This window comes from Ambystoma mexicanum, chromosome 10 (genome assembly GCF_040938575.1).
Source record: "Ambystoma mexicanum isolate Mex_15411 chromosome 10, UKY_AmexF1_1, whole genome shotgun sequence".
Taxonomy (NCBI): domain Eukaryota; kingdom Metazoa; phylum Chordata; class Amphibia; order Caudata; family Ambystomatidae; genus Ambystoma; species Ambystoma mexicanum.
This window is the reverse complement of record NC_090932.1, coordinates 376,641,094-376,658,228: the sequence shown is the minus strand read 5'-3', so window position 1 is coordinate 376,658,228 and position 17,135 is coordinate 376,641,094. Positions and strand designations below refer to the sequence as shown.

Below are 17,135 nucleotides of genomic sequence, written 5' to 3'. Positions count from 1 at the left end.
AAAGAGTGTCAGGTCGTGAGATAGAAGGGGAGGGTACATGCGTCCCCTTCGGAAGCCAACATTTGGATAAAGAAATAAGATGGCCAGAATCTGGAACACCCTAAGGAGAGAACACCAGATCCTATACCTTATCACAAACTTCCCCGAAGGTGATCATGTAGTATGAGAGCAGAATCTCTACCTTAATTGAATATGTTAAGGTCGTTACCAGCACAAAGACGAACAGGGACGATTACCCCTGCATTGGGTAAACAAATAATGAGATCTGATTATGGGATGAGGTTCTCACAGTTCCCCTTGCTAGAAAATGGGGCGCAAGACCGCAATATATTCCAAGGCCCCAGATTATTGAGGATAACTTAAAATGTAAGTTACCTAGTTTAAGTTATGGGGCTGGGAAATGGATATACGAATTAGAGAAAATGACAGGGGGAAACATGCTGGTATAGGAGACACAAAAAGGTCTACTGGCAGCTATTCTTGGGGAGGGAGCTGATGACATTTGGAGATGGGCGGGGTATGCAAGTGTGATAGCACAAAACACAGCGCATGATGGAGCACCATTAAATAATTGCAGGGCAGATGTTTGGAGGGCTCTCGGGGTACAGTATCCCAATACATCAGATATGGGTGCAATTATGGCATGTAAAATGAAAGAAAACAAGGACCATATTGCTTATATTCAGGATATTTAAAAGAGATGGCAGCTTGAAACACATGAATCATGTGAAAAAACAGTGGCACTATTCTATCATGTTTTGTGTCAGTGGTTGCCAGAGCCGGTACAGACACAAATGAAAAAACAAGTAGGAATGGAAGCGAAGCCATTGGTGGAGATATAATTAACTATCGTGAATCATTGTCGGTTATTATAAGAGAAGAACAAAAAGAAAGATGAGAACAAGGAGATTGAGGAAGCTAAGTTAATTCTGAAGAAATTGTCAAAATTTGTTATTGAAGGGGCAGCAGTGACAAGTAGAGAAGCAGTAGGAACGCAAGAAATAATGGGTACGTCGCAGCTGAATAATGTATACGAAATGGATCAAAATGGGTATGGGTTTTGGCCACAAGGTAGAGGTGGATGATTTAGAGGAAGAGGTGGATTTCAGAACACCCAAGGTGGATTTCAAAATGCCCAGGGTGGGAGTCAGAATACTCAGAGAGGATATAATGGTGGGTGTGCCAGAGGGCCACCCCCAGTGTGTTGGAATTGTGGGATGACAGGGCATGTGGCGCATGTATGTAAAAGCTGAGGAAACGTGTAACAAAATGGACAACCTTCAAGATGGGAGACAGTTTATCCACCGCCATTCAGTACACAGGCACGAGGGGGCTTTGCCCAGGATCACACATCCTATCAGACACAGGCGCCGCAAGTACAACAGGCATAGCAGCACGAGCTTGGTGCAAACGCGTCCACCGCAAGGGCAATCACAACAAGCACCTATGCAAACACAACAGAATGTGAACACAGCAAATATTAACACCTAGGATAGGGCGTGTCACTGTGGTGGGAGGGATGAATTTGTACCCTCAATAGGACAGCTCACAGGGTGACTTGATGTGTTCAGTACTATTGATAGCACCAGACCCCCAAGAGGAACTCTTCCATCTCAGGAACATTCCGGTGGGTGAACGTTTTGAACGTTTTGAACGTTTTGACCAGGAAGCAAGACTTATTAAACATTTATGGACTGGGCATATTAATACTTTTATTACAGGTTGCCCAGGTGTGGGCATCCACACTCAGAATTGTGCCTCTATAGCTAAAGGAAGTATTCCACCTGCCTTCTCTATGATCTATGTTGATACACCTTGCGGCATGATTCGTATGCTACATAATAACTGTCAGCAGTTGATGCATTTTAAAGGAATCTGAAGATAAGTGTGGTACCGCATAGAAACTGTATATATTTGTCATATTAGAATGACCAGAGTACAAAATGTGTTATTAATTTTGTATAGACCTCTGAACCTTATTTTTATATAAAGAACTGTGCTAGCACATACCATTGTGTGTGGACACTTCTTTGAGGGGGCTTGAAGACTCACTGTACTTAAGAACCAGCCTGCATTAACTCTTGAGAGCTTAAGCCTTGGTTGCTCGTTCATAGCTATCATAGAGAGAACCTTGGCTGGGGTGCTCAGTGCCTCTGCTCTGCCATTTAGAGGGCAGAAGTACAGATAACCCCCTCCAGTCTTTCCAGGATTCACATTCAATTAGCTTCTCCTTATCAGCCTCTTGGCTTTATGTGCACGTTCACGCTTTTCCTGGTTAGCCTCTTGGCTTTGCCACACATGTCACACATCTCATGCCAGTCTTAGGCCTTGCAGCACCGTATCCATTCCTAAAATTCACTCTTTGATGGTCTTCTTTATCCCCCCATGCTTCTGTCATTCTCTTTCATACGTGCGCTTATTTCATAGATTTCTTTTAAATGGGCACTCTCCCTTTTAACTTTCATCAGTTTAATAGTTTTGTCCACAAGGTTTTTATGCAGTTCGGTATTCAATATGTGTGATTTAACTTTATTTCAAGTTTTCATTCAGTTCAGTATTCAATTTGAGTCAAACGGCACATCGTTACTTATGCTTAGCCCCTAGGAGCGCCCCGGGTTAGAGTGTCATTTCCCTGCACTCACCGGTCCTTGGCGTTCCTCTCCGGTGGCTTTACTGCTTCCCTTCTGCTTCGTCGGCTGGCGGGCGATCACTGCAAGCCCCTCTCGCACTCAGGGTTCTTCCTTGTACACGCCGGCAACTCTGCTCCTCTTCCACCGATGCGGGCGGCGTCCTCTCTTCTTTCTTCCTTATCCACAGCACCAGCTACTCTCTCCTAACCATGGAGGCTCCAACACGTGTAGAAGTCTAATGGCCCAACTCACCCTGGGCTTCACTGGTCCTCTGGGACTTCTACCGGCGTCCTGGCTTTCTCTCAGATCTTACCATGGCTGCCTCCTCACGCGCGTGGTCCCCTACTGGTCTCTCCCACACAGGTCTCCCTGTTGGTCGTCTTCTTGCGGCTCTCTTTCTCTTCTAATGTACACCTGCAACCACTTGGCAGGTTGCGGGTGTGACTTCTCAATTGGATTTGTCTGACTGTAGTTAGAGGGAGATGCCTGATCTTCACAGTACTTTGCAAGCATCTTTCTCGCCCTGTACCAGTGGTGAAAGGAGTTACTAGTGTTCATTACTCCTAGTCGCCTGTTTCTCATCCCAGTACTCTCATAGGTAATGTGTGGGAAAATGAGGGGAGATGTTTTGCAATAGCCCATAAAGGCCAGAGGAGGGTTAAGTTGGTTTTCAATAGGGAAAGGGGGATATCATGTCTCACCTGTGGGTACCCCACTCCAATCCCCAAGGACACTCGACCCCAGCGATCCTCCCTCACTTCTCCACCCCCAGGGCCAGGATGCAAAAGCGATGGCCTTTCCCTGGCCACCTGAGAAGAGGATCCAGAGGGAGTATGAGTGACGATACCCTCAGGTTTCTCACAGTTCCGGACTGATTTAGATGGAATGCTGCCATATTTATAAACTTAGCTTCATGAAATTACTTACAATGGCAATCCTGGAGCATGCTGTAGACGCATCATGAAAGAAAATGTTGTCAAATCCATCTGTGCACTGTTGGTGACATGTTATCAATTGGATTTATTCATGCATTACCCTAGAGAAAGTAATGCAAATTGTTTGGCTTTTAAAATCATGTTTCTCAGTGATTGTGCTGCAAATCGTACCAACAAATTATTTTAAGTATATTCGTGATGGAGAGCCATCTGATTCCCCCAGCATTACATAGGGCTCACTTGCTATGCTTGGTTGTTTGTGCTCATCTGTGGGAGATGTTTTGAGGGAGGTGACTGAGTAAACAGGCAGTTTTATGTTCATCACTCACTTTGTACACAGTGCACAACTCAAACAATGTCAGTCATGACAGACTGCCTGCAACAACCACATATCCACCAAAACAATGCATCAGAAGTGAGGGGCGAGGAAGTGAGTCTGTTCTGTTACCTGTCCTGGGTGTGCTGGACCGATTGTAGCCATTGGGCCTGATGAAGGATGTTTGCTTCCCAAGTTGTCATCTTTTTCCCCAGGTTTTGGATGCTTCTCCTCACTCCCTCTGATGTTGTCGAATTACAGCCAGAAGTTCTGCTATGGTCAGACTGATGAATTAGATTTTTCTTGTCTTGCAATGCCTCTTAGCTCGTTTGCCTTCATGGTAGACAAGGCCATTTCAGCACTGGCCTGACCCGACACCGTCTTTGTCATTTCTTGCTATTCTGCAATGAAGCCATGTTTGGTGTTATTTGCATCAATTTCATTTGTCTGTGGTCCACCACCAGATCTTCACTCTTGCCATGGGACATTTGTTGGATTCTTCCAGCTAGCTCTGGATTCAGGGTATGGGGTTACCTTCCCAACGCTAGGCACAAAAGCAATCCTTAAGCTTTCATTGACACACCTAGTGCTAGCTATGTTCAAGCAATCCAGGCCATCTACTAGCAGTGGGTGAGAAAGACATATAAACAGTGTAGCAGAGCTATAATAGAGGAATGTCCACAAAGAAGTATGATAAAAATGAAATGTATATCTTGCTGAAGGTTAGTAAAAGTGGTCATGAAATATACAGGTAAAGACTTTCTGCTTGCAAAATCTGTAGTTGCATTCTTAGGTCTTGACAGTTTTACCTTTGGAGTGCCTTAGGACTTAGACTGGCTCAATCCTCTCGTAGCAAATAGTGGGAAAGACATATATGTTTCTGATTGGCTGAACGGGAAACTGGTCCTGCTGCTGCATCATCCTTAAAGGTAAGTATACAACCAAATGCCTATGACAGAGCCAGTGTTAAAGATAGGACCTTGGTTGGAGATTGGTCAAGTACCTTTCCAAAAGCAATCCGAGTGAAAGAACCTCATGGTGCGGCATTGGCAGTTATTGTCAGCAGTTTCGGACCACTTGCTCTCAAAACTCAGGTCTTTCTAAGGTGAGAGGTCAACGGTACTGGTTACACTGTTCCAGTGGTCCAGCGTCAGCTCTAATATTGAATGAATATGTTCAAGCAAGGACTTCTGACAAGCCATTGGTGAGGATGTGACAAAGAGAAGAACTGCTGGAGATATAGTGCAATTATCTGGCTGGCTAAATATTCAGGACTCATGCTGGAAGGTGCAGACACTGAACAGAGGAGTTAGTGCAGGGAGGAGATGACCTTCTCAAAGGCATGGCCTTAATTGTGCTGTTTTTCTGGTTTGTACCAAATCCTCTGAATATGTTGGCTGATGGTGCTGCATGTGCCTGGTGATTCTGCCTGTTTCTGTAGGGTCAGTACAGCAACTTTCCTGCGAGGAGGTAATCTTTGAGAGCTTGAGACTAGGCCATGCTCACGAGGTCAAGGAGTTGAGGCACCAGATTCTTGGTTTAATCTGGTTGGTAGGAGTACAGTGTCCCCAAATACCGGGCATAACATGGGCATCAGAACAGTTCTTGCTTGCGTGCAGGGACCAGCAAAGATTACTCATGATTCCTCATTTGGTGGATATACCCGTCTTCGCTTTGAGCTCATAGCAAGAAACAACACGCAGAAAACACAGACCTTTGATTTGTATTGGAGATTGTAAATTGGTGATAGCACAGCTCCGAATCACATGGTTGCACTCTCCCAAACTTTCAGTGGCCAGCAGGTCGTTGAGAGGCTGCCTATAGTCAGCAATCACAGGTTTCTCCCAGGACTTTACCTCGGGTGTGGATTCAAGTTTGAACCAAGATATTATTTACAAAAAGGTCATATGTCATTTTGGCAACTGTAGCTATCAATTGCTGAAGCAATCAGTATTAATGACCATGGACAACACCCGCTTCATAGCTAAACTAATTGACCACGCGGCATACAAGCAACTTGGCCTCTTCACAGAAGACAATAGACTGCTCGACCCAGCCCAATCAGGGTTTCAACCCCTCTGTGGAATGGAATCCTCTCTGATCTCTATTTGGGACGACCTAAAAAGAACTGTTGTTTCAGAAGGGTGTGCTGCATTCCTCCTCGTGGATCTATCTGCGGCCTTTGAAGCCATTGACCACACAATACTCAGGAACAGGCTTCTCACCCTACACATCAAAGACTTCACCCTTAATTGGATCACTTTTTTATTTCCAATCACTCACAAATCCTCCTCCTCCCACCTTACTCCTGTGCCCTTCACCCCGCCGCAAAAGTGATGCAACAAGGAGCCTCCCTCTCACCCCTCCTCTTCAATATCTACCTAAGCCCACTGCCAGCTCTCATCTGCTCTCACAAATTTACCTGCTGCAATTACGCAGATGACACGCAGACCACTTTCGTAATTCCAAAGACTCCAGCCTCCCCACTTCCCAACCTCACCTCTTGCCTCTCTGATATTGACCTACGGATGGCACACAACCACCTAATCCTCAACCCGGGCAAATCAAAAGTCATAATATGTATCAAAACTGCTGATTTCCCAACCTTTACCATGGCCAATAGTCCTGGGAGCCCCACGTGCCACCTCCACCTCCGTTAAAATCTTGGATGCACCACGGACGCAGACCTATCTCTCGCCAAAAACATCAACTCCATATCCAGAACCTGCCACTTCCACTTACGCATCCTAAAACAAATCTTTGCCAACCTCTCCTATCCTCAAAGAGTCTGCACAATACCGGCCATCATCATCTCCTGCCTAAACTATGCCAACTCCCTCTATCTTGGCACGACAGCACAATAGCTCAGGAAACTCCAACAAGTCCAAAACTCAGCAGCCAAACTGCTCCTTGCCTTCTCGCCCAGAGAACATATCACCCCCACACTCAGTGTACTACACTAGCACCTAAAGCCTAAGAGCGACCTTCAAAGACATGTGCATCACACACTGAGCCCTCCATAATACAGGACCCGAGTTTCCACAGAACAACATCATCCACTACCAACCCCACAGAAACCTCTGATCGGGCTCAGCTCTCTTACTCGCTCTTTCCCCCTCACCAAACCACTAGAGTTGGCAGTTCAGCCTTCTCTATCATAGCCCACACCATCTGGAACACTGTTCCTCTGCTCATCCGTCACACCGAGAACTACCCTTCCTTCAAAAAAGTCCTCAAAGCCTGGCTATTTTGCCGCATTATCCTGAAACCCAGCCCTACATCTTCCAATTCCCAATCCGAACATAGGAACACTCAGCGCCAGGCAGCACTGGCCGTATTCGCGGTGGCCCTTACCTCCCAGCAACTGGCGTCGCCGGCTGTTATCGCGGCAGCCCAAACCACACAAACTATCAAACTCCAATCATGACCCTGGTTTCCCACAAGCACCACCAGCTGAAACATAGCTTTTCAAATCATTTTTCACACTATGCAATATCACAGGATTGATTAGAAACTGCACTTGGCAGGTGGGGAGAAGACAGACAAATCACACTCAAATTGGTTGTGATAGAATCACCACCTTCGCACTTGGACAGTTTAGGATGCACTGCAGGGAATTGTCATAGGATTATTTGGCCCATAACCATGTCTCGCACCAGAAGGCCAGGTGAGGGTTTCTTGTGCATTACTCCAGGACGGCAATGGAAAACTAGCCCCGGAATCACACTATAGGGACATGAAGTAAGGGTGGGTATAGTGCATGGATGAACTATAGGATGGGCCACCCATGGTAAAGGAACAACTGAGAAGGTTCAGTAAGCGCACAATATCTGGGTATACTCACAAAGACCTATGACAAATTCGGGCACACTGAACACATAGCCAGTCTCTAGCACTCACGCCATGTCCAGGCTCCTATCAGCACCCATCCACATGCCTGACCACATGGGTTGCTCTTACCGGAGCCTGGCCAGCCCTGCTAAGACTTGTTTGGCCAAAAACACACTTGCATTCTAATCTTACTCTGTGACCTCCAACACCTGGACTTTTTCATTGTGCCTTCCTTATCTGCCTTCAAATGCCTCCAGGTTTTATGCCAGCATTAGATGTCCATGCTGGCCTAAAACCAATGGATTGCCATGGAATATGCCTTTTATTAACACCAGCTAAAAGAAGGCATATTTCATATAAACTCATTGTAAATGGTTCCTGACAGATGTAAATGGCGGGCAGCATCTAGACTTTTTTAGAAAGCAAATGCAAAATCAAATCATAAAAGTGATTTCTGTTTTAATACTTTGGTTTTACACTCAGCTTTACAAATGGGGATAATTACATGGAGGGACAACAGTATGTAAGTAGTAACGTTTTTGTCCCCTTCATGCAATTTACCACTTCGTGTAAGATTAAGCCCATGTTTTGGCTGAGTTTATGCAGAGCGTAGAAAATTGGAGAGGACAACAAACCTGGCTCAATATGGGCCTCTGCACAGAGTACTTCACGTGTATCAACCCAAATGGGTACATGCCAACAATGTGTCTGTCTGCGTAACATATCACACACAACTCTGTGACTTAGGGAAGTGATGTCATTGGATCAGGCTACCCCAACAGACCCATTTCTGTTTGTGAAAATATGAAAAAAGGAGGCACTTGGTAATGCACATCTCAAAATGCCTTCGCTATGCACAGTATGTTAGGGTATGTTGCTGGGTCTTGCTTGAGCGTGCAGTTTGCCATTTGCAGAGCATTTTGGTGCTACAGAGTTGTCAGTGGATTGGTGTGCGAGGTGGGCCAGGTGTTAATGATATATGCAGGTGGGCGTGCACGTGGTTTGTGTGCAGTAGGAATTAGGGTATTGATGGTGTAAAACCAAAAAGAAATTGCACAAGCCCAACATTCTTTTGTAAAGTCATCCGGTCAAATACTTAAATAGCAAATCAAATTCTTGGAATATAGTAAAGCAGAGGAAATAGAGCACTGGAATGAGTGAATGAAAGAGGAAGGGATACAATGCTGGCTCTACGGGTGGACAGATTTGCAATGCGTTGGTCCAACTGTTCTCTAGCACCTTGTAGCGCCTGTCTGCTCGATGGAATTATCAATGAAATATCTCTGACCAAATAATGGGACAGACTCAAAGTAGATGGCAAAATACTGCTTTCATTTCAAAGAAGTAAAGCAGGGCAAATAAACACTCATAAAATCTATTTATGCAGGATCACAATGTCTTTTCGAATGTACTCATGCGTCATCTATGATGTCATCCCATGTGGTAAACTGTAAAACCTATCATTATCATTATAAGTATTCAACAGACTTAAATGAAACAGGACCCAGAAAGGTCCAAAAGATCAAACCAGCTCAAAATTTCAATGTTTAATTTTTTTAAATTATACTTCACAAAAGATTAAAATTACGTATTAAATCTACATTGGCCCATAATGCATATTGGGTCTTTCACAGTAAAGATAAAGTGCATCACAGTTAAAGTGCTAATCTCACAGTTAAAGTGCTAATATCGCCCTTTAGTAGACCATCTAAAGGATCCACGCCGCATACCCACAGATGAAAAACTGGAAGCTCTAATCGGGTGAAGGGGATCACACGAGAAGAGGCCGGTATTCACAAGTGTGTCTGCGGAAATGTTTACACAAATATACATAGAATACATTCAATCAATGATGGTATTATCCTAAATCGAAAAATTGCACAATAAATTGAAGTGGGGTGCCATACGTCATATAGATGGTATGCGTGTTGATCCCTCATTGGCGGTCTCCTGTTTGTAAAACACACCCTGAGCTACTTCTATACAAGTGGTGTAATATACTTGTCACAGCATAGAATATGGCAGCAGAATAATACTTTGCAACATTGTATGTAAAAGTGCATGGCAGGCTATTCTGATTGGTTGGCAACCCATATCCAACCTTGGACATTCGGCTCGCTAGCAGCACATACATAGAAACAAAACCCAAGTGCTTGGAGATATGTCAGCTCTCGCCATGTTTTCCCCAATTAGTCTCCCTCTCTCATCGGTTCGGTAGGCCTCATGCCAGTGGCTTCTGTTTGAAGGCTGACCTTGCCAGTCTGCACTGTCTCGGGACATGCGAGGGAGTGGGGGCACACCATTATCTTAGCTTCAGACTTAATGAATAGCCCTTGTTTGCGAGCTCTCCATCACGTGTCAAGAGACCATGAATGTGTCCATGTCGGCAGTGCATTTAAAACTATTTGATTCAAATATGCTGGGTGCAGTTGCTCCTCTTGGCCTTTAGAGACTTGCTCACTCTAACCCTTATATAAACTTTATGTACTTTTAAATAATTGTCCAATGCTTGGCGTCCGTAAATGTTCTTGTTCCTCCTAATCTTTGGGAAATATGTCCTTCACGCATGGTCTGCTCGTTACACTCCCTTTGTGCTTTTTCTCAATCTCTCGGAATAGCTTCTTTGGTTCCAAGACAATGTACTCCTCTATTTTGCCAGGGAAAAAAACTTCTTCACTTTAAGATCCTGGGCTCGTATTTTGAGGTAGCTGGTTTGATTGATATACGCCGTAATCCATCTTTTTCTGATGGTCATCCTAAACGTTGAATATATACCTCTCATAAGCAAGCTTCTATATGTTCTTTCTACCTTGTGTTTCAGCATATTTACAGTTATTGACCAGTGAGTCACTTCATTCTTCTCTATGTTTGTAATTACTGTATCGTGGGGTACATGTATCTCTTAGTGCTTCTGTTACATCGTCATTCTTAAGTATTTTCATATTGTTTCAGCATAGGTTCTTACATCCTCTTTATGGCAGTCCTTTGCTGCCGTCGGACTTTGTTTAAACGCACAACCATTCTTTTCATGGTTGCATTTTGACAGCTTGGAAAAGTACATCCTTCTTGGTAACTCTCCTCCACTATGTCAGCTTGGGGGTACACCCTGAGGGGTTGTCTGAGTGCATATCAACTCTCATATACTCAACGTGGTACAGAAATATTGCAAGGATTTAGGCATGGGTTTCCCATCAAGGCTCTTCATCTGTCATCCCAATATGATGGTGGCAAGAGGGCAGGCACTAGGGAGAATACAGGAACCCCCTCCTCTACACAACCATTTTGCATGTGTGCATAAATGTGTTCGTAGAGGGGAGAATAGTCAACAGTCCTATCGGGATCTGCCAGATATGAGCTAGTTGCCAGAGGCCCAACCTTACCCCGGCTGTCTTGCAAGCCAATAACCAGCACTGATTGTGGACATATTGTTTAACTTGGGTAACTTCACTAACTGTGTGGGTCCCAGGCTATCATGTGGAACACTGTACTAACCCCATTGCATCACCTGCAGGACACAACTAAAGCAACTGGGAGAAGGCAGTGATATGTGCATTATACCCTAACAAGAAGTTGTAGGAACTGAGAATGATGTGCTAAGTGGCCATAAGGTAAATTTGCAACGTGTTTCTAAGTGGGAATAGTGGAAACATTAATGAACTGGCATAATGTGCTAGTGAGGCATAATAAACTCCAATAAGTATGCACAGGCTGGGTTCAAATATTTATACATTCAAATATTGCTAACACATAACATGTATTCATGCAAATACTTTTAGCCTCATAGCAGCATTGCAAATTTGATTGTATTAACCTACCAACAAGGGACTATTATGCTTTTGTATTTGTAAACTGCGGCTCAAAATTCTCAAATCAACCAAAAGTAATAATTGAAATGAATTAATTATACTGAAAACTGAAAATCCATTCTCTCTCCTCACAGGGACTTGCTACTCAGTCTACTCTTCTAAGACCCCACGGAGCACCAGACAAACCTGTGATGTGTCTGATGATCCGGGGACCATGGCGTTCATGTCCAGGTTCTCCCGGAGCAGCTCCAGGTCTCCCAGTAGAAGGTCTAAGGAGGACTCCAGCCCACCTGTCCTCAGCATCTTCGAATTGGAGAGGCTGCTGTACACAGGAAGGACGGCCAGCAACCATGCGGACGAGGTCTGGCCCAGCCTTTACCTGGGTGACCAGTATGTATCACCTCATGGTAATGATGCAGTGAATAATGTGCGGGTGCTTGGCGTTTGGGGGTCCCTAAGAATGCTGCACAGCTGATAAGGAGAATGGATAAGAACTACTCAAATCTTTTCTCTAGGAAGGAGTGGATCATCATCTGAAAGAATAAACAATTATGTAAGATAGCAAACAAAATCGATCTGGCATGCCGGATCGGGTGGTAATGAACCAGTGCCTAAGTTACAGAACTGAGCAGATCGAGGGCCTTAACAATGGGCCTGGTGCTGTTACTACCAAAACGGACCTGCCGAATCTAGTTTTATTGCTATTACCACCCTAGGTTTTTAATCCAAAAACCCAGGGTGCTCACAGCAATCTATTTTGTTTGAATGTACAACTGCGCGGATGGCCTCCTGTTTATGTTATGTTATGTTATGTTAAGGGTATTTATATAGCGCACCGTCACCAACGGAATTGTCCCCAGGCGCTCTGGCGGATCTGTAAACGAGAAGGTGGGAAGGGTTAGTAAGGTGAAGAGGGAATAGGATAGTAGGAGGGGTGGTATATTGTTGGCAGCTCCAACTCGGTGGACACCGGGTGCTGAGCTTTGGTGCGAGTATTGGATCGGTGTCAGTCCATGTGTGCTGTTGGTACAGCTTATCTGTTGCGGTGTGGTGAGGTGTGTGCAGCATGTTGTGCAAGAGATGGTTGTGTGAGTTTCAGTGATATAAGTATGCAGAGAGTTTGAGCTTACATTGGTTAGTGGGTTATATGACATTTAACATGCTGACCAAAATAGTTCAGTCTAATTGTGGCACACGCTAACATTCCCAGTCCTATGTAGATACGGCGCAGGCTAGTGTTCCCAAATTCGAAGTGTGGCGCTTGCCAATATTCACAAACCCATCCAGATACGGCACCGGCTAATGTTTTCAAAATCTAAGTGTGGCATATGCTAACATTCAAGTTCCATCTAAGTATGGTAGATGCTAACATTCACAACTGTATCCAGATACGGCGCAGGCTAGTGTTCTCGAAATTCGAAGTGTGGCGCATGCTAGTATTCACAAGCCCATCCAGATTCGGCACAGGCTAATGTTTTCAAATTTTAAGTGTGGCACATGCTAGCATTTACAGTCCTATCTAGATACGGCATAGGCTAGTGTTCTAAAGTTCTAAGTGTGGCTTATGCTAGCATTCAAGTTCCAACTAAGTATGGTAGATGCTAACATTCACAGTCCTATCTAGATACGGCGCAGGCTAATGTTCTCAAATTCTAAGTGTGGCACATGCTAACATTCACAGTCCTATCTAGATACTGCGCAGGCCAATGTCCACAATTTCCTCCAATTGTGACACTTGTTAACGTTGATTAGTGTGTTAGGATACAATGCAAGGCAACGTTTACAATACGGTCATGGCGAGAATCGGGCTGTTGGTTACAAATCTTTCCAAGTAAGCATGTGCTAAGTCTATTGCAGTCTACGTCATGTAAATGTAAGGTAGAGTGGCGGGGGCTTTGTGGTGTAGAGTAATTGCTCTACACTCCACCCATGCCCCACTTACGGTTTTTGTTGGTGTCGGGTAACTGCTGGCTTCTTAGGCTTCCCCTGCTGACACCTGCAGACACATCTTGGAGCCGCCAATGAAGGAGCCGCCCTTGGCCTTGGGGCCCTTAGCCGCAGCGGCTGCCGGGCACAGGCTGCCCTGGGAGGGTCAGTTATGGCCTTTGGGTAAACCAATCAGGGCAGGAGGGCGGTCCGGGAGGCAGAGGGGCTCGCGTCGGGAAGGGGGAGCGGGGTGGGGAGAGCAGGCAAGATGGGGCCTCAGATGGCCTGGGGGCACGGCTGTATGGACCCAGAAGGCCCAAAAGATGGCAGTCAGAGCGCTAGGCTCCTGGGGACACTCACCTGGCTCCAGATGGAAATGGAGCAGGAGAGGTCGCCGCTGGTTGGTAGACCAGGAAGCAGCATGGAGATCCTCCAATCAGGACCGGGGGGCAGTCCGGGAGGCAGAGGGGCTCACATCGGGAAGGGGGAGCGGTGTGGGGAGAGCAGGCAAGATGGGGCCTCAGATGGCCTGGGGGCATGGCTGTATGGACTCAGAAGGCCCAAAAGATGGCGGTCAGAGTGCTAGGCTCCTGGGGATACTCACCTGGCTCCGGATGGAAATGGAGCAGGCGAGGTCTCTGCTGGTCGGTAGACCAGGAAGCAGCATGGAGATCCTCCAATCAGGACAGGGGGGGCGGTCCAGGAGGCGGAGGGGCTCACGTTGGGAAGGGGGAGCGGGGTGGGGAGAGCAGGCAAGATGGGCCTCAAATGGCCTGGGGGCACGGCTGTAGGGACCCAGAAGGCCCAAAAGATGACGGTCTGAGCGCTAGGCTCCTGGGGACACTCACCTGGCTCCAGAAGGAAATGGAGCAGGTGAGGTCCCCGCTGGTCGGTAGACCAGGAAGCAGCATGGAGATCCTCCAATCAGGGCAGGGGGGCGGTCCGGGAGGCGTAGGGGCTCACGTCAGGAAGGGGGAGCGGGGTGGGGAGAGCAGGCAAGATGGGGCCTCAGATGGCCTGGGGGCAGCGCTGAATTCAAGTAATTGATTAAGTTGCACTCAGTGATTGTGCGATTGTACAAACTGTTCAAAGGGTGTTTAACTATTTATGATGTGCAGTGTTAGACTTAGGGCCCAATTCTGATGTTGGTGCAATGAGCGTGCTAAAGAGCATGAATCACTGCGCCAAATCTGGACGCCCAGACTCCACTACTATTCTCAAGTGGTCCTGGGCGTCCTCTTGGTCCTCTTAGTGCACGACAGTGCAATGCCTTCAATGCGCCTGTTTTTGACGACAACTGGTGCAATGGTACTTCTCTGCAGCACTTTCCTTAAATAACAACATAATCGTTATTTTACGAAAGTGCTGCCGAGAACACGGTGGCACTCGAAAACCTTCTGAATTAATACCTACAACTTTACATGCATTCCAGTTAGCCTTACCATACGCCCCTTCTCTTAAGCAACTTAAGGATTTCTGTTTTGTTCAATCACCTTCCACATTTTTCCCTTCCTATCACCTTCTTGCTTCTTTCTTTGTCACACAAAAAACACAGTGCTGGTTCACTATTTACCACTATACAGACAAGGCGTTGCACTAAAAGATGATTATGCTGGTGGTGTGTGTAGAACAAAAGACTGTATAAAACATAACATATCTTTGTGTGGATCAGGAATGTTATTATACATAGTGTAATTTTACTGCAAAGTTTGCAAGTCACCCAGAAATTCTATGACCAGTATGTTCATTCAATAGCTGCACATTTTTAAACATATACTTTTCGCCTTTGTGATCCCTTCTCTAGTTTCTGTAAATGGGAATTACTTTAACATTTGTTTATAGGAGTTTGCAACCCACCTGCAATCAGCGACCAGCTTCCTGTGGCACTCCTCCACAATACCAGCACCGAAATGGTACCGTATATGTGCATCACTCTAATGCACATTATAAAGTGGAGGAGTGCCACAAGAATACCTGTGTTATATGGTAGGTAATGAATGTGGCGGTTGCCAGGTTGGTTTCCCACTCACCCTAGCAACCGCCACATGTATTCCGAAAGTGGCGCGTTCATTGCGACTTCGGAAAAATGTGCCACTTTCAGAATAGGTCTCAAGTGCCAGGTCATTAAAGCTTTCTCCGACCTTTTCGGTACTTAACACCCACATCAGAATCGGGCCCTTAGGCATGACTTTGAACTCTCAATTTTTGCTCTGCTACCTTAGGGTTGGGCTGGCTGCCAGGTGAGATGACAAAGAAAAACATTGCAAGATATGTGTCCCTCCGTCCGTGCAATACAACTGTATATTTTAGTATGGCTCGCTTAACCAGCAGACCATATACTGTTTTAAAAAAACACATGTATTCAGTGTTTACATACATTGTTGGGTTAACTCAGATGAGTGTACAGCAGGAATACATATAACATAAGATTTAAATTCAATGTCATTGAAAAATGAAAGCAGCGGACATGTGTTTTATGTCTGTGTCAGTTTCAAAGCCTAAAATGTACTCGTTGTTCCAATTTTTGCACAAATAGTTAATCCTTATTACATTAGGAAGGTAGACAACAAAAAAGCACATGTGAAAAAAGAATAATAAAAAGAAAAATATGTAGGAAACATGTTGAGTTATATATTTCTGTTTTCGTTTATAATTTGTTGAGAAAGTATTCTTAAACATCAAAAACAAAATTGCAATTTATATCATAACTTATTTACTTTCATATACTGAGCTGTTCAGAAAAGATCTTTGTGTGTATCCACGTATGTATGTGATTTCATTAGCGCAAGCCTAGCTGGGAAGCACTGGAGCGATGTACAAAGAGGTGCACCCAAGGGGTTACAAGTAGCGTTTATTGGTAGGGTAGGAGGTAGAATGGGTCTAGAGAGACAGTACAGAAGGTCCAAAGTGGGGGAAATTGGGTTAAGGTCTGAGATTTTAAAGCAATGCCACATTTGCAACTTTTCTCCGTGTTTATACTTTGCACACTTCTAAGCTGATAAAAGGGCGCCTTATTACCCATTTTCTGTCTTACCTAGATTTTGCACATGATTTGCATATGTAGGGGAAGTCTAGGATTCTTACAAAATCAAACTCACATAGCAATTAATGTGACTTGCAAGAAAAGAAAATGGCAAGATGTTTTTCTTAAGCACATTATTGTAAATTACATGATTATTCAAGTCGATGAGGGGGCTATGGCTTTTCAGGATGGGGGTCAGGAGGCCATAGAAAGGTTTGTGGAGACGGATGGGCCCACAGGCGGTGGTTCTGCGCCGATCACACACAGGGCAGTGAGCTCAGAGGAAGAAACAGAATACTGTATCTTTTGCAACTATTTGCAACTGGGCTTCCGTGAGAAAAAGGCTTGTGCGGCGGTGGTGGGGGCGGTTGGTCTGGCTGTGCGCGGCACAGGACAGTGGGAGAGATGGCTTTTGGAAATCATTGTGCGGCCTAGTAAAAAGATGGAGTTTGGGGTAGTACAAAATGGAGTCTTTATGTGTCATCCAATGGCTCTTGTCCTCTGTCTTCAGGGGACAAAACAGGGGGACGTCTCCCGCGACTGGATGAGCATAAGATTCATTCCATACAGCATTTAGGGGGGGTCAAAAATGACCATTCCTCCCTTACATTCCCCCCTTTCGTTACTCCTAAAGTAACAAATATCCCTTAGTGTTTGAACATCCACGTT

The 17,135-nt window shown here is 45.3% G+C and overlaps 1 protein-coding gene across 1 annotated transcript in view; it reads left to right on the top strand.

The window, feature by feature from the left end:
• Positions 1–17,135, top strand: part of DUSP26 (dual specificity phosphatase 26) — a 180,105-nt gene that overhangs the window by 68,996 nt on the left and 93,974 nt on the right. Inside the window, exon 2 of the mRNA XM_069617968.1 lies at positions 11,653–11,908. Coding sequence (XP_069474069.1) covers positions 11,653–11,908 — 256 coding nt within the window. The remainder of the gene's footprint in view (positions 1–11,652; positions 11,909–17,135) is intronic.